Source organism: Hippocampus guttulatus, chromosome 17, assembly GCF_054856545.1.
Source record: "Hippocampus guttulatus isolate MCC_2025c chromosome 17, RoL_Hgut_1.0, whole genome shotgun sequence".
NCBI lineage: Eukaryota > Metazoa > Chordata > Actinopteri > Syngnathiformes > Syngnathidae > Hippocampus > Hippocampus guttulatus.
In genome coordinates this window covers 6,343,268-6,369,104 of record NC_141277.1, presented here as the reverse complement: position 1 = coordinate 6,369,104, position 25,837 = coordinate 6,343,268, and the positions used below count along the sequence as shown (strand labels likewise).

Sequence of the window (25,837 nt, the reverse complement as noted above, 5' to 3'; positions counted from 1 at the left end):
ACTCTTGTTTTGTAAGTCTCCGACGGCATCCGGGCGCTGGTTATGTCAACAAAAGCCGATGTTCCTATCCGTGAAATAGCTTTAAAAGTCAGATTGTAATTCACGACATGGTCAATCTTGGTCTCACTCGAGTGGACGACGAGCTGGTGGCGAAACACCCGGTGAGCGTTTACAATTTAGCGTGACGTGTTTTGCCTTTTGCTTCATGATACACTCACGATACCACTTATGTGTAATATAAAATATGGATGAAGATATGACCTTTTCGCCCTTCATTTTAAGTAATTTTGTCTTTCAGGGCTTAGAAAGGTATGCCGCCTGTCAGTCTCACGCCTTCATGAAGGGGACTGGAAGCTTTATTCTTGGTACTTAATGCGTGTTTTTAAATTTATGAATTTTATTGCAATTTTTCTTATTTTACCAACTTGGATTTTTTTTCCATTGCAGTTTTGCATTGTCCTGTTGAAAACCTCCACTAAATAGGAGAGAAATAATTTCCAAGATAAATCTAGTCGTTACCACATGAGGGCGAAGAACCCTCAGGCATGTGTGTTAGAAGATGTGGACCAAAGTACTGGGTCATATGTATTTGCTCCATCTCTGAGTAATTAATTTTGTGCATTTCATCTTTTTGAGAACACCATTTTGAGCCAAAATGCATATATTCTTTCCCAATTGAAGATGAACAGAAATGCCACTCCAGCCCCACGTTGTGCTTACTTTGGCCACCAGTGGGCAGTATAACAAAGACATACAGACAATATAATATTAGTGTTTTTTAGCAGAGGATAAAAAAATGAATCCCTGTAAGTATTGTTCGATTGTCAGTCTACAGTTTTTACTGCAATCTAAAAAAAAAATCGTTCACTACTCGTGAGCCTGTGCCATGTTGTCATAGTTGTTGGATATCGTATCATTTTGACCTTCTCTTACAGGTGCTGTTGGCCTTTTTGCTCTGCAGAAGATTCTACAAAAGAGACTTGCTTATCCCTTGCAGTGGAGCCTGCTTGTTTCCATCGGTGAGGAATCAATATGCAACCCCCCCCCCCCCCCTGCTTTTTAAAAAGTCTCCATCTCTTCTCTCTCTCAGTGGGGTCATCGGTCGGCAGCTATGCTGTGACACGGTGGGAAACGCAGAAATGCTCCGACCTCTGGTTGCTACTTGAAACTGGCAAAGTCCCGGATAGGTTGCAGCCACAAAGTAAGTCCCTGGCTGGATTGACAAACATAGGAGACATTTACTGTTGTGGTGCCTTTAGGTACCAGTGATCCAAATGATCGTCATTTTGATGGTTTTGTTGTTGTCGTTTTTTCTTTTTGCTTTGACTTACGAACACAAATCTTATGTTTATCTTTGTCTTGTAGTGTCGAAAGCAGAGGAACCATCGGGGAGTGGGAAGACAAAATATGGCGATGTGATGGATTAAAATCTTTTAACCCTTTCATGCAGCATAATAAGCTGCTCACTGTAGTAACTGCTGTCCCTGAAAGGGTTAAAACGAACAATGTTATACAGTGGAGCCTGTGTGTTCTGGGAAGCTGGTCTACCTCCCAGTACTGTTTTTACATAGGAAATATAATTTATAAATGATATAATTTGTCATATTTACGTGCACAAAAAGTGCTTTCTCCCTTTGTGCCATCATTAATACCAGGATAAAAAGAGACACTGCAAGTCAGGCTTTAGTGTTGCTCTTTTTTTTGGCATCAGATATTAAGCCTGTGATCTGGTATTATTATTTTTTTTTTGGGGGGGGGTTGTTGGCTCTGTAATACATTTTAGACAGCAGTATCACTCAGCGGATGCTCAACCATGAGACTCTGCTGGGATTACCTGTCACATCATTGGGAGGTTGGGTGAAAATGCTTGATTGTATTTATGGACATCACCCTCCGACTTGAGGCATGTTCCTAAATTTGATCAGGTCTGGTGAAAAAAAAAAAAGCTCAAATCCGGCCTACCACTTCAGGCTAAACCACCACATGTACTGCTCCTTCCAACAATAGTGCCTTGCATGATAAGTGAACGCAGTGATCAAAGGTCAAGCTTTAATGCCCCAAGAACATGCTCAATCGCTAATTCTCTGCGCTGGCAATGCAAGCTCACAGCAGTGACGTGACGAAAACACTGTTTCCAAATCCAAATTACAAAAAAAAAAAAAAGGGAAATGTTTCGGCTGTATCTTCAGTGTTATTTATTGCCTTTCGAGTGCAGCTGCGCCAGTGAGCATCCTCCCATTGCATTTACTCAATGTTATTCCACTGTCACTTTGGCTCGAAAAAAATAAAATGCTCAAATGCTCACGATCCTTTCACCCTATTAGCCCGTGAGTCTGTGTGCATGGGCATGACAGCAGAAGAGGAAAGCGCGGACAAGTGTCGGGAGTCGAGCCATCTCGCCGTGACCTCCCTTCTCTTTCTGTCACTCACTTTCTTTGAGTTATATAACGGCGGCTCACGCGCTCAGCCAGGCCAATGCAAACCCTATTTACAACATTTCTGCAATACCCAGCTACCACAAGTAGCGCGATGCACAGGGGGGTAGCATGTTCGCCCCTTGCTCTATTTGATCACCACTGCATACGCAGCCCACGGGCTACAATCGATGCTCGCCCATTTTATTTGTTGACTAGAATAATCAGCGCATGATTGATTATGTGAAGGCAACTGTTGGTTGGCATCCTTGGGGCATTGCATCCACATTGTAGGACGATTCCAATATGGTCTGATTAGGCAGAAGTGGGCCGGGTTTAAATGATAGGGAATTCAGTGGTGTTCCAGTATGAGTCTCTCTGGGACGTTTGCAAAACAGATGGAAGGGAGTGTTCAAGCCCCGACAGGTTGGGACTATACACAGTCAGTGACTCGGGAAGGTGGAGAAGAAATATTTTCAGACGATTCACTCCTTCAAGGTGAATGCAACAGCAAGAAAATTGTCATTGAACGTCATTGCAAAGTCTCCAGTGGACTCAATATGTACCCTTTGGGAATGTAGGAGGACGTCGTGGAGAAAACTCTCGGCTTCTTCTCCGTCTTTAACACTAGCTGCATTTTTCAAATCATATAGAGGAAAAAAAAAGCCCCAATATAAATAACGTCCAGCCCATGAGTAATGCACGTTTCACACAAAGCAACTCAAACTGAAGTTTACCTCCGCTTTCCACCAATCAGCGCTCGGCCGTGGCGCGCCTCGACCAATAGGCGGGCAGGAAGCCCTCGCGCAATTACGTTTGAAGGGCGGTGCTGGACTCAACACAAGGAGGAGTGGAGTGTGGACGTTACACGAGCTAACGCGGGACTAAACATGACTCCCAAGCCTTATAACCATCTCAGAAAAATAAGCGTGATAGTTTAAAGTAAGTCAAATTGCGTGTTTCGGTTAGTTATTCTTTAAAGCTAGGAAAAAGTTGTCCGGCTCGTGGTGGTTTATGCTAACTGGAAGTACTCGACTCGGACGACTGGTGTCATGGCTTTGATAGCCACGCAGCAAGGCAGCAAAATGAGCGTAGCACCGGCAATTTATGCCCCAGTTGGGCCCAGGAAAGACGCCTTTCACGGGAAATCCCAAACCAAAGATGGAGACTATTCCACGGACGGACTGCCCAAAGCGTTTCTTCACAGTTTGCGGACCCTTTTTGACATCCTGGACGACGCCGGTCGCGGTTACGTCCATATATCCGAGATCGAGAGCCGCTGGCAGGGCGCCGACACTCGGGAGCTACCCGGCGGGGTGTTGAGCTGCCTCCGCCGTGTCACCCCTCCGCACGGCTGCCTCACGTTCGAGCGCTTCGTGGCGGGGCTTCGCTACTCGATGCTTAACCCGGAGAATCGCTGTCAGCTGAAGGCGCAGGCGGCTGTACCTCCGCAGCCCGCCCCGCGGTCCGCGTGTACCCGGTTGGAGAAAAAGGTCCGCCCGTTGGGGCCGAGCAACGTGACCAACATTCAGCCGCACCGGGCGTCCTCCCTGATGAGTCGGCCCAGGCCGGAGGAGGGAGCCGGCCATCCGGTATGCGGACCGGCCAGGTATGGTGCGGGCTATGAAAGACCCGGTCAGAGTCTTGAGCGGATCCCGGCCCCTCAGGAAGCCGCCGGGTCTTACAGGGTGGAGCCGGGTCACGTCTCAAAGCCACCCCAGCATCAGCAGAGCCGGGTGAGATCCATCGAGTCGCTGGCCCTGGAGTCACCCCAGCTCCAAGCAAGTATGTGCAACCCAAAGCTGTTATGAATGACTGATTTGGTGGAAGTGATATTAGAAAGCGGGTTCCCCCAAAACAACATTTTAAAATATGTTCTTTTAAAAAAACATCAACAAAGAGGCAAATATGGGGACACTCAAGCATGTGGGGGTCCACTGTATTTGGTAAACAGAAGTTTCGCTGGCTCAAATTTGGGCAGAGATGCTCGCATTCCTGATCACTGGCATACATTAAAAGATAATAATAATAATTTGCATCAACAGTAAAACTGTAGAATCCTGCAAAATTGTCTTTTACCTGGCAATACAGTACACCAGACACGTGCCAAATATCCCTCCAAGATCATATATGAAGCGTCATCTGTCTTGATCACAAGGGCATTAAGATGTATATATCGTCAGCGAATGGCAGATTACTGGTCCCTGTTTCTTGTTTTGACAAGGTGCTTCTTATTAAGTGTCTTGCATGCTGTTCAAGGGACTCATGTTCAGCTTGTTGTAATTCATTCAGTTATTAGTGCCGTTCGAGCCAGGCTGGGTCATGTGCCATGGCCGTCGCTCTGCGTGACTGCCGACGATCAATTCTCCCCCGGTGTGCGAGATGTAACGCTGTAGGAGTCCTGCTAGCTCATTATCTCACTCGTACGTCTCCTCGAGTCGCTCTCGCAACCATGCTGGCTGGCTGTCACACACGCTCAACCCACTGATGAGTCTCTCTGGGTTAAGTCTGATAGCCGCACAGCCAGCCTCGAGGGTGACACTCCCTCAGTCCCTGTTAACTTACTTCACTCGTTTGAAAATTTTGGAGTGATGTTTCCACTCGGCAGCACGCACTGGTTCAGGCTTGTGTTGCATTTGACTCTTCACAAAAACGCAAGTGCGCACAAATGCACCATAGCTTCTTTTGTGTTATGCTACGATAAATACATGAGTGTTTGCAATCGCATTTCACACAATTGATTTTGCATTTTTTTAAAAAGATTAACGCTGAGGATTGTTTTATTTAAAAGTATCCTATTGATTATCCCGTGGATCAGCAGAACGTATATAGCTTTAGAGGGTGGGCCCTAACCTGGTGAGTGATGTGGGTGTCAGCAAATGAGAGTGTAGAGTTGGCTGGTTTTACGCAGTGGCGTTTGTGCATTTCTGTCAAACTGAGACCAAAATGTCCAGTCGTGCACACAATAAAAACAAATGTCAAGTAACAGCTAGGGGTTAAACCAATGAGTCCATTCGTCGCTATGTCGACTTTCCTGCCCCGAGGCAATGTCATCGATTAATCGCATATCAGGTGTTTTTGGCACGGCTCGTTTTCCAATTTACAGAGGATTTTCGACTCATCCCTCTACCGAGTTGGTATAGTAAAAGTTATCATTCCCTCTAGTCCAGTCCCGGTATGGACCGACAGAACAGCTCTTGTCCGTGCCGTAATCTCTTACATGCTGCCAAACTCGGTAGGATTAGGCCAGATTACAGGACGCTGGTCAGGCCTCGCCAAAAGCGTGACAGCTGTGAAATCTCCCACCAAATATTTCTGCCAGAAGTTCACATTCTCCTGGAGGTTGGACATTTAACATAGTAGCAGCCCTAGCAAAACAGCCATACTTAACCGTATCTAACTACTGCACACGTTTTTACTCATTGTAGTCTAAAAAAAACCTTCGGTCGAAAACATTGGGTCGAAAAGATTTTCAACGTTGACTACTCAGACTATTTATTAAGCCTTTGTCTTGCTGTGTATTTTACAAAGGATTATTAAGGCCACACTGAAAGGAAGGGGAAAAAAAACAATGGCACTGAGAGATTAAATTCATCATTTTGTGCGTAAAGACATGCCCCCCCCCCAGTTTTTTTTCTCCAGAGAATAGGGGTAATATTCAGAAAAAAGTTGGCTGTTTTCACCATTAAATTCTATGCTTTTGAGATTACGATTGTAATATGGGGAGAAAGTAGCATATTTTCAGGAACATTCCACTTTGGCCATGTGACTCCATTTTGAATGGCGCCCTCGTGTGGTAACCATTGGCAACTGTGTGCTCCTCCTGTTTTTGTTTTTTTTCTTTCAATATCAAATATCGTCCCATCTTGCAACACAAATGACCAATCATCGCTTCCACATGTGCGCAGGTGTTCCCAAATCCACTTTGCCCAGATCCCAAAGCGAGTCTGCGACGGGCTTCAGCGGAGTCTCCAGGCGACACAGCCGCGGTCGGGAGGAGCAGAGGCGTCACACGATCACCAACGGAGTGGACTACGAAATGGTCGGTGTGCTGCTCCAAAACGGCCTTCAAAACTGTCACGTGGCATTTTAACACACGGCGTGACCTTCGCATTGAACTCATCAGATGCGTATGAGGAGTGGTTTATTTCTAGTGCCCCCTCCCCCCCCCAAAAAAAAATCAGCTTGGATAGGCCCCAGCTCACCCTGTGATGCTATTCTGCAGAAAGGGAACAGATGGACTGGACAGTACATGTTGTTGAGTCACAAACTCGTGTCACTCGTGGAGAGAATAGAACAACAAAAGAAAAGTTGCATTTCACCTCCTATTGGCTACCCCGTTCCCCTCCCAGCCCCTGCCCCCCCCCCCCCCTGTCACGGTGCAACTCCCACCCTCCCCTCCAGAGCTCAATGCCTGCCTCCTCTCCGCTTCCCCCCCCCCCCCCTTGCCTTCCACCATTTTCCCACCTTCCGTCGCATGCCTGATCTCCTTCTTTCTCCTCGCTGGCATCTCTCTTTCGCCCCTGCGTCCGAGGAGGCCCGCCGACTCCCCCTCCTCCCCTTCTCTCCTTTCTCTTCCTCCTCCCCCCCCCCTCCCCGCCCCCCTCCTCCTCCTCCCCCTTCCCTGTGTCCCTCCCACCGAGGCTGACTCTGCTGCCCCGATGGTAGCGAGCCGGGTCGGGTTCAGGGGCCCGGTGGACGTGGAGGAAGCCGGCCCGGCCTGGACGGCGGTGTGGGCCGCGTACACCACCGTGTTCATCCCCCTCAGCAGCAGCCTGTACAGCGGCAAGGCCCTGCACTTTTTCTTGTGGGTGAGTTGGGGGAGGTGGGAGAGTTGAGTTGCAACTTCTCGATGAGGAGTTTAGTATCGTGGACTTTGGAGCGATGGGACCGGTTTTATATTATGGAAAAAACAAACAAATCACAACTTATTTTTCATGAACACTTTAGCCTACTACATGACTGTATATAATTTGTGTATTTTAAGGCTGGTCATTTTTGTAGTACTTAGATAGTTAAGTTAGTATTATTTTTTTTCCCGTGAGTACTTGGTGACACGATACCTGCTGGATGGGACAAAAAGTTCTTGCCTTTTAGAAGCATGTTTAAGATACCCCCCCCCCCCCCCACAATAATCCTTCTGCCACCGTTGTTTTCGGCGATTGTTGATTGCCTTTGACCCGCTGTTGTGTTGTCGCCCTTTCATCCTTTGTGTCGAGCAGCCTGTGCAACTGTGGTGCTGTTACGGTGTGTGTACGTGTGGAGTATTTGTGCGCCAGCTGGGCTACACACGCTACTTTCAACCCTCCGCCGCTCTTCCTTGACACCCGCTCCCTCATTTCTCCATCAACGCACTCACTTGTCTGCCTTATTTAGACACGAATGAGTTCAACCTGCTCTAATGTCATTGTTTATATATGGGATGGAGGGATGGAACCATGTAAGGGACACATGGGGAATGGGGTGGGGGGGGTCGGCGGGGTGGCTAAATGCCAACGATGAGGCCAGAATTGTGCAGCACGGACAGCCAGGTCAGCACAACTCTCATAGACATAGAGGGGTGGCCATCATTGAGGCGCTGGCTATTTACTCCATTCTTAGGTTGTTGCGCGGTTGCCATGACGCTGGACCGATAGCTCCTCTCGACATTGTTCAGGATTCAGTTGGACTCTGCGTCTTTGTGTCTGCGCCTTCCGCACAAAAGAGCTCGCTTTCAAGTTGTGTCGACGACATGGCGTTTGCGCTCCTTTCAGCTTCCTAAAAAGCTCCTTTCTGTTTTCCAGCTGAAGCAAATGAAGGAGCTGGAGCAGGAGAAGGACTCCTTACTGGCGGGCCTGGAGGTGGTGGAGCGTGCCCGAGACTGGTACCAGGGCCAGATCCACAATGTCACCGAGAGGCAGCGGCAGGTCGGGCAGAACTCCCAATGCACGGTCAGTCAAGATCCAGGATAACCCAAAACCTCCATTGCACATCCTATAGGGAGTATAAGTTGGGGGTTTTTTTGGTGTGTGTTTTTTTAGGACTTTTTCACTGAAGCCAACCAGAGTCGCATCAACATTCTTATTCCCAAACTACAGGAAGTCAACCGGTGCCTCAATGACCTTATTTGCTGTACTGGAATGGTGAGAATCAACCTGTCACACATCACACTTACCATTGCTGTACTACATCCAACCTACTTTATAGTTTCCCGCCCTCATTTTTTAATCCCCCCCAATTTTTATTTTTTTGCATTTCCTAGTCATCCTTCCCTTCCGGTGGCGGTCAGCCGGGGGAACTCTCCACGACCTCGCAGCCACCGCTTCCTGCTCCACCACAAGCCATCCTGAGACTGAAGGACCAGAACAGACTCCTCACACAGGTCTCCCCCCCCCCCCCCCCCCAAGTCCATTCCTCCCAATACTGGATTGTTGTTTTTATTTTGGGATTTTCTATCCTTCTTTCCTCATCCTTGTCCTTCCCCCACACAAAGGAGGTGACCGAGAAGAGCGAGCGCATCGCCCAGCTGGAGCAGGAGAAGTCGGCGCTGATCAAGCAGCTGTTTGATGCGCGTTCCCGCAGCGTCCAGGACACCAGCACCATGGACTCCACCTTCATCTGACCTTTACGCAGTAGGTCGGATTCATAAGACTGACGCCGTTTGTTTACCCGACTGACCCTTTGTGGCAGCCATGCACCTTTTTCCAAAACCCCTTGCCTGCAACTTGTATCGTCTTCACTCCACAAGCTAATTGTGCACTCCGAGAGGCAGAAGCACTCCAAGGCACTGGACACCCAACCTCTTCATTTTCTTGGCAGTCGAGCCATCCCGCCCAGTTTTTAATAGCCCATATTGATAGACCCGACTGCAAATATACCAGAAACTATGATCCCCAAATACTTAAAATCTCATTTCAAACTTGCCTTACGAAATCAAGTGGCTTAAAGGCGGTTTAATTTTGAAAAAATGTACCAGAAGTGTGCATGTACATGTGCAGGCAGCAAAAAAAACAAACAAAAAAAAGAATTCTGCAACTTCCACCAACAACCCAGGCTAAACTTAGCTCCTCCCCTAACATACAAAGCTTCCATTTCAGTCAAGAGGTATCAATTCCACAGACAGTGGTGCCTTGAGAGACAGGTGACCCGCTGTGAGTTTTTGGCGACACAAGCTGCCATTCTGCCGAAATTCCTTACTGTCAAAGTAAACATAAAACAAAGGCAATTACACATTGTGTATTTAAAACACTTAAACTATATTGCCTGATGACCCCCCGCTTACTATCGTAAAATGTTATAGACGGGGGGCTGGAAGGGAAAAACACATTAATTTCATTAGGAAGCAATGATTTGAGTCACAACTGTGTTCACGGAATGGATTGAACTCTTATCTCAAGGCACGGCAGTACTTAGTGCTTCAGTCTAATTACTGTTAAAACTACACATTCTTCCATGCAAACCATCACCTACACCTTTTGTTTACATTTTCTTTTACGTTCGGTCCCTTCCTCTGAAACAGAAAGTTTACCCGTTGTTTCCTTTTCAATATTCCCTCAAAGACACAAATTCTACATTGACTCGGGTTGGAGTGTTTTTTTTTTTTTTTTTTTTTAAACAGAAAAATGCTTTTATATTGAAGTAGCATGTGCGATGTGTTGTTTTTGTGACGTGATGATGGAGGTGGCGGGAAGTCAGCCTTCAAACCGACGTGAGGTTGGTCCAGAGGAAGAAACAAAATTGAAAGTTTGCTTGCTGAGGAAAGCGGAAGGATTTACTTGTTTGGAAAATGTTTCAAAACACCCTTTGGGTATTTCCATGTTGCAAAATTGACTGTTTTTGTCCTCTATGTGACTGCATGGCCCATCATATTGATCCTCTGAAGAAGTGTAGCTAAACATGTAGCCCTCCAATATTTTTACACAGAAACTATTTAGCGAATAAGTTTGTTTCTGGCAGTAAAACAATAATAATAAGCTGTAAGTGTATACGAGAAATGTATGGTACTTCTGGGATGTCTGCAGATAACATAGTTATCTAGCGTTGAATGTTTAGGTTTTTTTTGGGGGGGGGGGGGGTCTGCTTCAAGTACCGGTACATAATGTGAGTGAAACTGCCCCCTCTCCTTTTATCACAAGTACCGATACTTCAACTATGAATGACATGTAAAACAATAAATACGAGCAACCAGGGTCATAAGGCATCCTTGCATTTTTTTTTCTCACCCGCGAGAGAAAGGGGAAAAATAGCTACAGTTTATCGTTCAAGACAATGTTTACTTCCTACGTTTAAAATTAGTATGTTGGTGTCACATCAATGGAAAAAAACTGGGTTCATTGTCGGAAAACACATCTCTTGTAAGCATGTTACAATTCATACTTTGATGCTAAATTAAATCACTGATATACCAATACAATAATACAGTCATAATACAGTACTACATATCCTGTAATATGTCATACTTATAGTTTCCAACACGTTTATTTATGTGTTGGAAACTATTATACACTTATAGTTTCCAACACAGTAGTGCCTCGCCCACCTGAGTGCAGTATAAGGCAGACAGATGGATATACTGCTCATTGAAACATCTCAACTCCACTCCTCTCATCTCATCAGTACAGCACTAATATTAGTCCTTCGTCACAGATGATAAAGAATATATAACTGCGTAGTTATATGGTCGATGTGTGTAGACTGGACTGTTTGTCTTCAATCTGCCGAACGTGAAATTGTCTGTTTGCGTGCCATTGTAACTGCACTTTTCATAGGACAGCTACCTGCAGGGAGACTGACAGTAATTTCCGAAGACAGATGCCAAAGGTAAACAAACCCAGCTCACATTTCCAACCGGAGCCACACGCGGACCGCTTGTATGTTTGCGTGATTAACTGACGCAGTGCTGAGGAAGCCTTAGGAACAGCCCTGGCTAGCTTAATGCTAACATACTTTCCTGGTCCCAATGGTTGCAGTTTTAAAACAATTAAAGCAACGTGATATTTGACCTCAAATCGTTAAGCATTGGTTAAGATTTTTAATTTTTTTTTAAATGTGTGAGGGGGGCGGTGGCATAAATTTCCAGACAAGATCATCCCATGAGCATCCTGCTGTTCGGCGACCATTAAAAATCTAAATCAAACACGTCAGCCCGGGGTAACACTCACCAAAGTGTTACAGTGAATTGAATCACGAGCGAGTTCATGCACGGTTGCATCAGTTGTTTACCGCCGTCAATTTTCCGTCAGGCCTCGCATTGCTTGGTTGCATCATTGCCAATCGGTGTCGAATGGATGGCGGCTTGCCACGACACGTCGGCCACGCGGACCTTAAGCGCCTCACCAAACCTCACCACTCAAAATTTTTTTTTTAATGACTAATTTTTCACACACTTTCACTCAAGTGTCATTGTTTTGAACTAGTGTTGATGTTTTGTGTGTGTGTATTTCTTTGCAAGGGCCCCTAAAGAGACATGTTGGCAGGTTTCTGATTCGATGACGGGATGGGAATAGGATCCTTAAAGTGTTGGACTTCATTTGTTGAGGCTCAAGTTTAGGATACAGAAGCCTCAGTTTGATTTGCCAACTCATTGAATTGGTAAGTGGATTTTTTTTCTTTTGCATTTGTAACGGAATGTTGCTAAGTCCTTTAACTCATTTAGGTGCATTTTGATTTGTAGCGTATATTTGTCGTGTTTTTTTTTTTCATGAAATAATTTTACTGTCGGTCTATTTTCTCGTAATTTTCTGAATACTTCCTCCTCATATCACTCAGTGGAAAATTTGACACTTTTTTTTTCACACTCCTAATCGGGTGTCAGTGACAACGATCACAAAGTGTGTGATCATACAGTGCGAGTCCAGTTATATTTTAATAATGAGCGTTCCGCCCTCGCATATTGCCACTGGTTTATTGGCTGATGATGCGTCAGACATGTATCGCGAACAAGTCACAAAGCGCCAGCTACCGACGACTACTATAAAAACTGCGATTGCACATGTTCACACGGTTTGACAAACTTTAAAGAGGAAGCTGAGCATTTGTCGGTGGAGCAGCGAGGCGCGGAAGGGATCGCTCTATTACAACATTAATTAGAGGTAAGTTTATATATATATATATATATACACACACACACATACCTACCAGTATCGATCATGCTGCTCTTAACTAGACCACGTAAGAGATTGCTATTATTTTATTTTTCTATGTTATTATTTTATATTGCATTCTGTACTGCGTACAGTACATTTTTAAAAGTTATTTTGTGCATGCAAATACTTAGTTTTTTTTTCTACTTCCCTCCAAATTTTGCTGCTGTAGATTGCGAATTTCTCAATTGTGAGACAAAAATGTTATCTTATTATTATTATGGCTACTAATTTACTTTCTGAATGTTCTTTCAAGTTGCATTTATAGTTGAGTTTTGGTCGTTGAATAAATACAAATCATTGACTCATCGAGCTTATTCATCGTGATTTCAATATACTGTACATCAAAGTAGCTGTTATTATTATTTTTCATATCATTGCCCAGCCCTACCCCTCGCCATGGATTTCCGCTTCCTCAACTCGTCGGAGCTGTTCATCTCTCAGCAGCCCTTTAACGCCTCACCGAGGGAGCACACGGTATACGAGGGCTGCCGCGATATGCCGGCTGTGCTCATCTGGTACCTGGGCCTGCAGTTCATCAACATGTTCCTGGGAATCCCTGCAAATATCATGGTCCTGTGGCTCATCCGCAAAAACAAGGGCGATTCATCCACGTCGGACATCTTCATCCTGCAACTAGCCGTCCTGGATGTGCTTTTCTGTCTCATCCCGCCGTTGGAGCTGGCCAACATTGTGTTCCTCACCACCAGCAGCACCTGGTCCGTGCTGCGCTTCTTCTATGGGATGAAAGACTCATCGCCGCTCTTCCTCTCCTGCATTTGCCTGGACCGCTATGTGGCCGTGGTGCACCCTGTCACCTTCACCAAGCTCAAGGACCGCCACCACCGGGCCGGCCTGGCCATACTGGTGTGGCTCGTCACTCTGGCTCATGCCGCCGCCAAGTGTGTGGGTCACATCGTCAACTTCGAGAAGGTCTTGCATAACACTATTGAAGTGTGTGTGTGTATGTACGTATATATGTATATGTGTGAAATATTCTTTGTTGATCCCCAAGTGGGAAATTTGCTGAATTAATGATTTTTTTTTTCTTAATTCACGCGGGCCCCATCGTCCATTTGGAGAAGGTCTTCACCGCCATGATCCTGGTCACCTTTGCTTTCATGGTGTTCTGCAACATCGCCATCCTGTTAGTGCTGCGCAAGTCCGGGCCCGGCCGGGACGAAATGCACCCGGTGAAGAAGCGAGCCTCCAAGATGGTGTTCATAATCCTCGCCATCATCGTCTTCAACTATTTCCCGCCGGTGGCGCTCTTCCCCTTTCAGCACTACTTCTCGCCCAACGTCTTCCGCTGTTACATCCATTACGTCGCCTTTGGTCTGATGGACTTCAGTAGTAGCATCCAGCCCATGCTTTACTTGTCTAAGGAGAAAGTGGGATGTCCAGGCTGCTACCAGGCCAATGCCACACCCCTCCAATAGCTTCTACAGTATGAAAATAGTTGGGAGACAGCTGCCCGAAAAAAGTCAACAGTATGTTTTAGTGGATTTACTGCATATACAATTTGGTTAATTAAAAAATACCCTGTACAATAATTACAAAAAAGCAGAATGTTTTTTTTTTCAATCTTGCCGAGAGGTAATAGTCAAAATTCTATAATAGCGTGGGCCAAAAGTAGGTTGGCTGTACACTTTTCAAATTAAGGAGGGCTGGTATCAAAGAGGGGAAAGAAGGAAGAATGATAGGAGTAAGAAAGTATGCAAGGTATTTAGGAAGGATGGATCGAGAGAAACAAGAACGTATGAAAGGCAGTAAAGAAGGTATGAAGCGTACAAGGGTGACATGAAAGAAAAGAAGGAAGGATGATGGAAGGGAACAATGAGGAGAGGATGGCAGACCTTGATTCTAAACAGGAAGGATGATGATAGAGGGAGGGGAAGTATAAAAAGTAGGGAGAAAGGATGAAAGCCAACAAAACCCTAACTCACACTTGAAACCGTTGCCTTTGTTTGACAGTCCATTTTGAATGCTGATATTTAACTATGTTTAATAAACTTAACTACAACATGTCAAAGTGTATATTTCGTGTGACATTCCAGTTTTTGGAAAAACACGTTACAATACAAATCCATCTCAAACATTGCACTACAATAAAGCAATGTAAGCAATATTAATACTTTTTTGTGATTTTTGTGTAAAAATAAATTTAAATTTTGCTTCATGAAAATTCGGGCCGAAAATAATGAGTCAAGGTCGCGCCAAAGTGACGCAACGCAGACCAGGCGGGTTCAGTTCGGCAGCTCTCGAGCCATTGCGAAGCTCCAGCGCACCCCCCTAGAGGCTTCGACGGAGAACGACCAGACTGTTGCCACGTCGTAGATGCTAACATTTTTTATGGTGACACACACCACTAATGAAAAGCATGTTGCAAATCGTTGTTCAGATTGAAAAATTGTGTTCCACAGTATCGCTCATGTACGTCGCCGTTCTCGACATTACAACGTAACCTCAGAAGCCGACGGCTAAGATCACTCCAAACGCAATAATGCCCACGTAAATGCTAGGTAATGCTAATATTTTTAATATCGATGCTAATCATGCTAATGATGCTGATGCTAAGGAATGAAGTATGGTCACTTTTGGAATGTGCCTATGTTATCACTTGTACCGGTAAAGAAATTGTATTAATTACATAATGTCCCTAAATGTGATGTTAGTGATGTAAAAAATGAAGTCTATTATCGACCTTGAGGAAGTCTAACCCCAAACGGAAATATCGGGAGTGGTCAAAAGGGTAGTTAAATAGTGTTTATGTCATACTAAAGGCGTGATATTGATGCGTGTTAAATTTAAAAACACCTGTCCAGACACAGTTAAACAAGCTCGCGTTGAACTAATTTATTATTATTACGAGTCACTGTGTACATTTTGCTGCCGAGGCATATCTATCCGTCTTTCTGTCTGTTTCATTGTTTGTTTGTTTATGTATCTGTCGGTCCATCTCGCAGTCCAGCTATCTGTCTGCCGACCCCCCCCCCCCCCCCCGCCCCGCCAAAATAGTTGTTCAGCATTTTGTGATGTTAAACTAATCTTTTTATTGTTCCTAAGAGAAGTAGTTGCGTGATTGTTTGTTTTATTGTTTTTATGGTGCCAGTGGTAGGTTTGCACTTAAAAAATATACCCAAAATATTGAGGGCTTCATTGATTTATCATGCAAACACTCATGTAGGTGACTGGTAAGACTGTTTCCATTGTCACTTTGAATCTGGACAGACGCCTTCTGGTTTTGCTACATCTTGAATACAACAAGTGTTGTTTGAAGGAATGAAGATGAGCCACTCCCCTCACCTGACGTGTGTGCTCGCGTGTGTTCTTATAAATGGTGTGTGTGTGTGTATGTGTGCGCGGGTGTGCATGCCTCCAGGCCCCGTGGGTGTATACTGAACCTCTCAGGTGTCTTTTCGCCCAAGTCATTTGCCAATCACAACCAACCGTTTCTTCCTCTTTGCAACTTTCACCCTCCTCCTCGCTCTTCTCTTTCCACCTCAACCCCCCACTTCTGGCAGCCATATCTGCAGCGACAAAACAAGAGATCTCATCTGGCTGCAAAGGAAACCCTAAGAGAGGGCCACGTGCGAGCGACATCACCCTGCTGACATGCTGCTTGGAGCATAGAGTGGCCGTGCAGCTAGTTTGTGGGTCCCAGCAGGTAATAGAAAAAAAAAAACTTATTTTGTGTTCTTGCGCTGTGAAAGCATGTAAGAAGCCATGTCTGTTCGTCTTCTCTCCTCCCACTAGATGAAAAGCTCACAAGCCAGGTGATCATATGATGCTGCTTTTATGGACCCGCCGGGTGGTAAGTCACACTTTACCCCCCCCCCCCCAAAAAAAAAAAAAATCTGCTCCATGAGATGTTTCCTGGCTATTGTTACACGAGTAATAATAGTTAAGAATACAATAGAGACCACTTTCGTTGTGTCCGTTGTTCCTCTTTTGTTTTCCAAAATGCTGTCAGTGTGTTAAAATATTTGGACTTCTCCTTGAATGTACTGTATGTCAACCGTCATCCCAAGCTTCTATTGTGCTTAGAAACTTCCAGAGCTGGTCAGACTAGCTCTCATGAAGTGTTTTTGCAGGAAAAGACATTTAGTGTTCTTATTATTTGCAGTCGAGGCGTTTCTTATGTTTTATACCACAGGTGCGGCTAAATTAGGTGGCCAGAAAATTAGAAACAGCTCTCAGTATGACACAGTGCAGTTCGACACCGCTGTCACTACTATAAAAACAAAACACCAAATTTAATTAACACCTCTGTGAAAGTGAGAAGAATCTTTGATATTCTTGTGTAACTTTACATGATCCCGCGTATAGTGGCTCATTTCAGAATGACAGAGGAGCGAGGCGGGAGGAAGTAGAAATATTTTGGAGAAACGAGACGACACTCTTAGCTATCCTCATTTCAGATGTATACAAATATGCATATATATATATATATATATATATATATACACAGGTATATATATTCATGTGTTTATTTTTCCTCCTGACCTTATGGGAGACAATTAGGAGCTGTAACTACATTTAAAGTGCAACTACTTCTCTTTTTTCTGACTCAACCATTGGCATGGTGTAACAAAAGCACTTGGTGCACCCTGACAGGAAGTGAGACATGAGCGCACACAGGAAACGCGGTCGAGGTTTCACCCGGATGTCGGTTGCGTGACGTTTGGAGGCGCGTCATAAAGGGGAAGCTGCAGGAGGAATGAAATTGAACGGCGGCCGCCAGTCGGTTTTTGCGTTGACGTCCTTGGCAAGAGATGCCCTTGCTTCTGTGGCGACAACACACGTGGCGGCGACCGTACGAGCGCACGCTGTGGTGACAAGACGTTTCAAAACAAATCGCAGACGGTTCCGCTACCAACCCGCAACACGCGCCACCGCTTTGACTTTTATCTCCACGGCTCGGACTGAGGTCAGATAGTGCGTTGAAATCCAGAAAAATATCGAACTGATTTGAAACAGGAGCAGCATTTCACACTTGGCGTGTGGGTAGGTACTCCAGATACTATTTATATAATAGCGATGATGTAAAATTTGCACAAAATTTAATATAGAGGACCTCTATTTTCAGGGGCTCCACAGTCATGACTTCTGGTATTGAGGTGCAGTTTGGCAGTTGTTGTTGCACGTAAGGTGCAAGGAGATTTGTGTCCCAATGTCAAAATGGTTTTAGGTAAGATATGTTATCACAAATCTTTCATGTTCATGTCATAAAGATAGGAAGGGTAAGGATGCAAAGAGGCTGAGCTGAGGCCGTGAATCTAAGATTGGATCATCCTGAAAAAAAAATGAAAAAAAATCATGGCAAGGTGGTAAATTGTTTGCGTTTATGACGGAAAAAATGGCATTGATGGAAAACCGAGGGATGGCTAAGTCATCAATCTGAAAGGCATTTTCAGGCTGGACATTTTGATGACATGTGTGAAACTCTTTCTTGAATAGAAGAATAAATATATGTGCAAAAAAAAAAAAGACTGGTAGTAATATTAGATGTCTTAATTAAAAGGTAAAAAGTACAGACTGAATTGTGGGTCCAAAAGTTACAAACTATTTTTACTGTAAGTAATATACAGTCCTTGTTTTCATAAATTGGAGCATTGAAAAGAAACAACGCTCAAAAATGCTCTCATACTGTGAGGAGGAAAAAAAAGAGCCTCTTTTAAGGCCGTGAAAATGGAGTTGAATTCCATCACATCTTCATTGATGTATTCTGCCGTGGTGTATAATCAAATTCTGCAACATCCAATTCTGAATACGAGTGTAACGTAAGCGCATTAGTTTCAATTTAGTTTGACGTGCGCTTCCCTCACTTACGCAACCGCCCTGCCAGTCACATGAGCGGCAACGATACACAGACCCATGTTTATTTCCTCATCAGCAACATTGTGAATAGACGTACTTGTCCGTTATGGACGCCCTCCTGCTGAGAGCTCCCTCGTGCCTATTTTTATCACGATGAAGCTTTTGAACCAAATTTTTAGTTTGATGCAACATCCAGCATGTGTCACATGTTCTCCTTCAGCTGCAGATCTGTGAGTGACACACTACAGCCTAAAGAATAAACGACCTTGGTGGGGTGGGGGGAGACGCCGATGGAGGAGGACCGCCTGGGCTCCCCGCACTTGGATTTGACTGATTTGGACCCCTGGCGTCCTCATGATCTTCAGCACTTGAACGGAGAGGCGAAGGGTGAAATAGAGGAGACAATATGGCTGAGGCGACCCGTGAGCTGCAGCACTGTCGCATCTTGCGCACTTCCCTTCGCCACAGCGCAGTGGGAGATTCCTGACGGCGTTGCGCAGAGGCCGTCTTTCAGAACCGGCCGTGAGTCTGGGGATGGTATTTCTTCATCGCCGCTCGGACCTTGTCATGGAAATGAAGTGGAGCGCAAAGAGGAACGAGATGGCACTGACTCATCAGTGAACTTGACGGGAAATGATTTCAAGGTAAGCGCTCGATGCTCTTTTGCTCCGTTACATTTGGGACCTAGTTTCCGTTCCGATATTTGGCGGAGTCAAATTCCAATAACTGATTAATTGGCTCTTTAAAAAAAATAATAATAATTGGGGTCCCTTAACATTGCTTCAGATAGGAATAAAAAGCAGAACACGTGACTGTTTGCAATTTACTTTAATCTGTCATTTGTTTAAAAAAGAAACTATGTACTTTCAACACTTCATTTTAATGGCGCACACAAACGCACCAATATAAAATAAGAAAACTCACACGGTGCGACTCCGACTCCACCTCTTGACAACACTCATCAGGCCACGCCCCTTAACTCATTCACTCCCAAAGACCTTTTTAAACGTCTTTTCAGACTTGGTCCAGAATTGGCTGGTACTGAATGAGTTAAATGCACACGTCCAACAATTAGTATGTTTTGTGCAATGCACTGCTGTATTTACTGACTGATTTGGTCATAGACTCGCAGTTAAACATGCGCAAACCCCCCCCCCACAGACGCACACACAATATAAAAGTCAGAAAATATTTTGCATTTTATTGAGTAATAATTTAATACAAAACTACATGTTAGTTCTTGTTACCATGGCCATACTTCAAGTTTCTTGGCTGCCGCTTGGAAATGCCAAACTTTGCGCTCCCTCTAAGGTTTTCTCTTGGGTTGAGGTCTGGAGACTGACCAGGCCAGTCCTTGACCTTACAAAGCTTCTTCTTGAGACACTCCTTTCATTCTTACTGGAAGACTCACCCGCAAACCAATCTACGGTCTTCTTGATTTGGCAACACATGTCATTTAAATAGTGATGGACAACGACATGCATGATACCGCTCTGACTGTTAAAGCAAAGCATTATTATCCAGCTCTGTAGGTGTACCGTGAAGCGTCAATTAAGTAAAGCCATGTAAGAGAGATCGTTTGCATCACCCCCTCAGTTGTTCCACGTTAGTTGTTCCACGTTCATGATGCGGATGTGGAGGTAGTTTTGCGGTCGGGATGGATGTAGCGGAAAGAGCCCCGTTTTCGCCGCCTCTCATATTGCATCCGCGGTCACATGCTGTGCATGATCGATGACCCGTGTTGCAATTTTTAGCCATGTGATGCCGCAGCGGGACGGGAGCCGACGACACAACAAAGGGAACATTCACCGCATCGGCTCTTAGGCTCCAGTCATAACGGTACGCATCACGCAAAGGCTCATTTGCTTGCAAATAAAATTGAATCAGACTTGTTGGGTGGGACGTGAGGGAGTGATTTGCATCTCTTTTTTTTCCCCCCCACAGACGTTACCTTTAAGTCTGACTTAGAGGAAGAGGAGGAAGACGGCGTCACGTCCGATGCGGTTAGTACCACTGTGGATTTACGCACAAAAGAACCACGGGAGGAGGAGGAGGCGAAGGTGTCGATGACGGCACGCGCCCATTCAGCGGGACCACAAACTTCATTTCAAGGTCCCAAGATGGCGGATGAAAGCCAAGTGGGGAGTGCAAGCAACGTGTCTCGTCTCGATGAATGCGTCTCCAACAATGTGTGAGTATATTTCATTGTATTTCTAGTCTGGCTGGGTGAGAAATAACCTGTTTTATTTTTGTTTTCATTTTTTTTTCACGTGACAAGGCGACTATGGCAAAATATTTTTTTCACATAAGGATGGTCAAAAGTTTCCATTTTAGATCAATGATTGCTTTTGTGTCATGTAAACGGGCAACTGGTCTTTCTGATGTTTGGTGCCATTTTCTCCCTGTGAGTGCTATGAGTATGAAAAATGCTTCAGATGAATTTTTCTTCTGTTTGTTACTGGGAATTAACGTCGCTTTAAAGAAAAAAAAATACTCGCGAGAAGAGTCGGAAAGTTGAAAAATATAGCCGGCAAATTGTACATTTGCTGTGCTTTTTGTAAACTAGCTCCTGGTTGTTTGCAGCCATGTTCTTAAGTAGCGCCTTCAACCACCCAAAAAATACAAATAACCTCAAAAATTGATGTTAATAATAATAATAATAAGAAGAAGAAGAATAGCACAGGCCAAATTTGTATCTTTTTTTTTTATTTACAAATGACGCCATTACACTTTTTTGTGATAATAATTGCACTTTATCTGTGCTTTTTAGGGAGGCACCTGAACTGCCAAAGCAAACTGACAATAATGGACCATCCTTAAAGGTACTTGCTGAAGGAACCCCAAGTCAAAAAGTTCCAGCAGCTGATGGTTCAGAGGGAAAACCACAAACGTTCTCACAGGACAACAGGCTGCCCCCGAAACACTGTGACGACTCGGTCCACCTGGGACAGCCTCAACTTTCCGAAAAAACACACCAGAACCAAGCCAAGGACGTCGCCTCTTTGCTACTCAAGGTTTCCTGTCGGGCCCCAAAGTCAAACGAGTCTCAGGAGGTTGCAATCGCCCTCAACGGATCCGGGCCGGTACTTGTGGCGAACGGCGAGCCAGGCAGAACCGCAGAGTCGGCAACACCTCACATGAATGGAGGCGATACGGACCGGGAGAAGGCGTTTCGTCTTGCTGAGCGACTCTTTAAGCTGGATGGGATCCAACGCGTCGATGTGGTCAAGCACTTCGACAAAGAGTAAGAACATACACGTCACGTTCTCACAATGAACTTGTCAGTCTTGTAAAATGTGTCATTACTTTCAAAGATATAGCTCCAGGAAAAGATTATTCTTTCTGTAACACGAACTATATATATTTTAAATTGGAACGATTTGAATGGATTCACTCGCATCTTTTCAAGCAAAACGGATTTTCCGATTTGAATCATCTTTTTTTTTTTGTCACATCCTTACTAAAGGTATACAAAAAGACCAGTGTACAGTATTGAAAAGTGCAGTGTGCTAGAAATACCTTTAGATGGCAGTAGTCTCCAAGGTATGGGTTGAGTCCACCCATTTTTATCGCATCTCCGGGGCCAACCTTTTTGACATCGCGGCTGCTCAGGGCTCAGTTTGCGAACATCCCCTGACCAAACTCAGAAAATGGGTGATGAAGATTTTCAGTCAAAATTTTGGCAAAATGGCCGCTCCTCAGATGGATAAAAATGAGTACCCTTTAACAAATATACTGTCCCGATTTAAAGTCAACTTCAAACCACTGTAAGATTTAATTCTGTGATTTCTTTTTTTTGTACGCCACCAGAGGCAGTGTACCAAGCTTTGAACAACTGGTGTACAATATTTATATTAAGTAATGCATTATTCATGAACCAAGTCATTCCTGTTGTTTCTCTGTAGCAATTCCTTCAGCCGTGCTGTTGGGGAGGAGTACCTCAGGTTCTTTGACTTCACCGGGCAAACTCTGGATCAAGCCCTGAGGTGAGCATTACGAATGCAGAGCCAAGTTTCCCGAAGTCCCTGATGAAATGTCTGTAGTTCCTTTTTGCATCTTCAGGTCTTTCCTCAAAGTGGTCATCCTGCTGGGAGAGACGCAGGAGCGCGAGCGGGTGCTCCAGCATTTCGCCGACCGCTTCCACCAGTGCAACCCGGACTCTTTCTCCTCACCAGGTGGGCATCGATCTCACTTCCTTTTGACCGACCTCACCTTACAGACCCAACGCACACTCAAATGTCACGCCTTTCCACCTCGCTCAGGTGCTGTGCTTGCTATCACGTGTGCTCTGATGCTCCTCAACACGGACCTCCATGGACAGGTGGGCAACACGATTGAGCTGAACGGCCCCCTGAATTGCGGCGCTGTTCATCAACCGTGACTCGTGTTTTAACAGAACGTAGGGAAAGCCATGTCCTCATCCAGATTCGTGTCCAACCTGGAGGGCATGAACGACGGACAAAACTTCAGCAAGGATCTGCTGAAAGTAAGAACTCACTTGAAATGTTTTTAGAGCTGAAAAGTATTGTTCATGTTTTTTTTTTTTTTTTTTTAAATGCACCTGACAGAGTCTTTACAACTCCATCAAGAGCGAGCCACTGCGATGGGCCGTGTGAGTCCTTGTTCATGAAAAACGATGCCGAAAATGCTGCCTCAACCAAATAAATACTGTGTCACATCTTCAACCGGCGACTCCCCAGTGATGAGCAGGAGCTGACCTCGGTGTGGATGGAGGAGGTGGACGCGCCGCTTCGCTCGAAGAGCAACCCCTTCCAGGACGTCCCTCACGACAAGGCGGCCCCCGTTGTCAAGCAGGGCTTCATCCAGAGGAAGCTCCACGCCGATATCGACGGGAAGCGCAGTACGTCCACACACTAAAGTGCCCTACGAACCGACTTTGAGCCACACCGAAGCATTAACGTTGTGTTGTCAGCTCCTTGGGGGAAGAGGCGCTGGAAAACCTTCTATGGCGTGCTGAAGGGAATGGTCCTTTACTTACAGAAGGTTTGTAGCGTTCATCTGCTGCTTGTAATGGTGCATTATCTATAATGTAGGGCTCAAACGATTAATTGAAAGACTCAAATAATTATCTCATTCACTCCCAAAGACGTTTTTAAACGTCTTTTCAGACTTGGTCTAGAATTGGCTGGTACTGAATGAGTTAAGTTAACCATTTCAGGGACAGCGGTTACTACAGTGGACAGCTTATCATGTTATCATTTTGACATTGGGTGATGTCAGGATCACAGCCGGGGGGAGCAGCAGAGCAACGAAGAGGTGGTTAGTGTCCATCACTCGCTGGCCGAGCCGGCGGCCGACTACACCAAGAAGCCGTACGTCTTCCGTTTGCAGACTGCCGACTGGAGAGTGTTCCTATTTCAAGCGTCGTAAGTTTGGCCGGAATTTAGGGGGCGGCGCGTCAGTGTTGCGTGACCACCACTCTGCGTCACTCCTTTTCCCTTCATAGATCCAAAATGGAGATGACCTCGTGGATCAGCCGCATTAACTTGGTGTCGGCGCTTCACTCCGCCCCTCCGTTCCCCGCCGCCGTCGGCTCCCAGCGGAGGTTTTGTCGGCCCATCCTGCCTGCCTCGCAGTCCGCACACACTCTAGTACGTTTGGTACTATGCTCAGTCAAAGTATGTTAATGTACCAACCGTGCGATTAATTGATTATATTGATGAATTTAATCCCATTAATTCATGTAGCTGCTTCTACATTTCACAATCAACATGGCTGCGAACAGAGTAGAGATTGATTCCAGGAGCTCTACGTAGCACATACGGGAATAATTTTCTCATTGTTTTCCGTGTCATTGGAAAGTAGCCAAATAGAAGGCACTCATGGAGTAAATCGCAATGAACATCGCCAAAGACGCGGTACATATTGATGCGTTGCAAACCCAGTCGATTATTGACATGATAGAAATTTTTGACCCGAGGTATGTGCTTCCAATAAGGATAGAGCGTTACTCAAGACTCGCAGTCCTGCTGAAGCCTGTAGTGTGACGGTGAATCTTTAAAATTGCCTTTATTTTAGCTTTAGCCTAACCAACAAGATTATATACAGATTCATTATTTCTTGAGGGGGGGGAACAAAATCGCAATTAGATTATTTCTCGCTGAGCCTTGTATAACAAGTACTCTTGCTGCTTCCTGTGCAGGAACGCCAGCTTCAGTCTCACGCCGGAATGCTGGAGTCCTTCCAGACGGACCTGTCGTATCTCCAACAGAACCCACCGGAGGGCAAGAAGGCTCGAGGCAAGGAAATGGAGGAGCACCGCACCAGGGCCGAGTACCTGCAGCACGAGGTAGCGACAACAGGGGCCAGCATCTTGAGAAGCACATGGCGCTTCCGAACCATCAGTCAATTTTCATCCCGTCGCCCTCAGATATGTCGCTACCAGAGCTACACGCGAGTGCTGGAGGCCTGGAAGGGCGTCGAGAAGACGGGCGACGGCGCTTTCATCGCTTCCGTCCTCAGCTTGTTCGACAAAGCCATGTGCGCATCCCCGGTGGCCGAGGAGGGAGAAGACGACGCGGACGTAGGCCGCCTGACAAAGTCCCACTCCAGCCCCTCCCTCGACCTTGAAATGGCGCCGCAGAGTGCCGTCAGAATCAAACGCAACGTCTCCGAAAGATGGACTTACCGGAGAGTCGCGCCTCGGTTGAATAAGGACGCATGACGGCAAAATGGAAAGTTTAGTGACAATTGTTTATTCCTGGTACAAACCGAAACCCGGCTACTCGTATCCTTTTGTTGTTTTTTTTACCTCGTGCACTTTGACAAAAATTTACCTCAGGGATTCCCAAACGCAAACCTGAATCATATCTTTCGTAACCAAAAATGTGTGGACCTGATTGATTGACTTTTGATGCTTTGTAGAAATAGTTGAAATGGGCCTGCCTGGATCTCGACCACTAGGTGGTGCTGTTGTTCAAGTGGACGTTCGGAGTTTGTCATGATTGCACTTTTGTTTTCAATCTTTATTTTCTGTGTTAAATAATTATCGTTTTTATTTTGGTTTTGTTCATATGAAGGGTCCATTTTAAAATGTTTTCAATCTGTCCAGTGCTGGAGATTTTTTTGTTTGTTTTTAAATATTCATTTTGGTACCAAACAAATAGTTTTTATTATCTCATGTCATAATATCTGCTTGAAAAGACTCTCACTTAAAATGTGTCAGAGACATACAATGAAGGACTGATTTTTTTTTTTCATCAATAATTTTTCACCTGAATTAAATTGTGTAATATCTTCAAAACATGCCACCCTTTGTTCTGTGTGTATTTGCTTTCAGTGAAACAAGGCTAAACAAATTTCAACCTGACATTTGTTATGTGTACATTTGGAACTGCGCAGGTGTACCGAATGTTTTGTCCGGTGAGTGTGTTTGAATATTGAATATTGAGCGATACAAACAGCGGTGTAATTCGTATGTTTCTCTTTTCTAAGGACGAGACACAGCGAGCTCCACCGTGC

General features: G+C 45.2%; 4 protein-coding genes across 10 annotated transcripts; all 4 read left to right on the top strand.

Annotated features, from left to right (window-relative positions):
* Window positions 1-15: 15 nt before the first annotated feature.
* On the top strand, window positions 16-2,302 carry tmem141 (transmembrane protein 141). Its single transcript, XM_086135054.1, has 5 exons — window positions 16-161; window positions 299-365; window positions 936-1,019; window positions 1,091-1,201; window positions 1,366-2,302. The coding sequence occupies exons 1-5, from the start codon at window positions 108-110 to the stop codon at window positions 1,425-1,427; spliced, it is 378 nt and encodes a 125-aa protein (XP_085991180.1). The 5' UTR covers window positions 16-107; the 3' UTR covers window positions 1,428-2,302.
* Window positions 2,303-3,269: 967 nt separating this feature from the next.
* Window positions 3,270-10,589, top strand: sapcd2 (suppressor APC domain containing 2). The gene is made up of 6 exons (XM_086135539.1): window positions 3,270-4,199; window positions 6,323-6,456; window positions 8,198-8,344; window positions 8,435-8,536; window positions 8,656-8,775; window positions 8,887-10,589. Exons 1-6 carry the CDS (start codon window positions 3,467-3,469, stop codon window positions 9,013-9,015), a joined length of 1,365 nt encoding a protein of 454 aa, XP_085991665.1. The 5' UTR covers window positions 3,270-3,466; the 3' UTR covers window positions 9,016-10,589.
* A 1,405-nt stretch (window positions 10,590-11,994) lies between these two features.
* On the top strand, window positions 11,995-14,567 carry hcar2 (hydroxycarboxylic acid receptor 2-). Of its 2 annotated transcripts, none has more exons than XM_086135541.1 (3): window positions 11,995-12,484; window positions 12,921-13,489; window positions 13,621-14,567. In XM_086135541.1, exons 2-3 carry the CDS (start codon window positions 12,935-12,937, stop codon window positions 13,972-13,974), a joined length of 909 nt encoding a protein of 302 aa, XP_085991667.1. In that variant the 5' UTR covers window positions 11,995-12,484; window positions 12,921-12,934; the 3' UTR covers window positions 13,975-14,567. The 2 variants fall into 2 exon arrangements, with proteins under 2 accessions (XP_085991667.1, XP_085991668.1); XM_086135542.1 differs by having other exon boundaries at window positions 11,996-12,484; window positions 12,921-13,468.
* A 228-nt stretch (window positions 14,568-14,795) lies between these two features.
* LOC147191753 (PH and SEC7 domain-containing protein 1) lies at window positions 14,796-25,619 on the top strand. Of its 6 annotated transcripts, XM_086135075.1 has the most exons (19): window positions 14,821-15,057; window positions 16,060-16,202; window positions 16,292-16,349; window positions 17,625-17,726; window positions 18,576-18,999; window positions 20,110-20,194; window positions 20,300-20,546; window positions 21,126-21,599; window positions 22,261-22,341; window positions 22,418-22,530; window positions 22,618-22,676; window positions 22,752-22,841; window positions 22,924-22,967; window positions 23,056-23,216; window positions 23,289-23,359; window positions 23,597-23,742; window positions 23,823-23,994; window positions 24,519-24,665; window positions 24,747-25,619. In XM_086135075.1, the coding sequence occupies exons 5-19, from the start codon at window positions 18,646-18,648 to the stop codon at window positions 25,038-25,040; spliced, it is 2,538 nt and encodes an 845-aa protein (XP_085991201.1). In that variant the 5' UTR covers window positions 14,821-15,057; window positions 16,060-16,202; window positions 16,292-16,349; window positions 17,625-17,726; window positions 18,576-18,645; the 3' UTR covers window positions 25,041-25,619. The 6 variants fall into 6 exon arrangements, with proteins under 6 accessions (XP_085991200.1, XP_085991201.1, XP_085991198.1 ...); XM_086135074.1 differs by lacking the exon at window positions 17,625-17,726 and having other exon boundaries at window positions 14,796-14,890; XM_086135072.1 differs by lacking the exon at window positions 17,625-17,726.
* The last annotated feature ends 218 nt before the right edge of the window (window positions 25,620-25,837 follow it).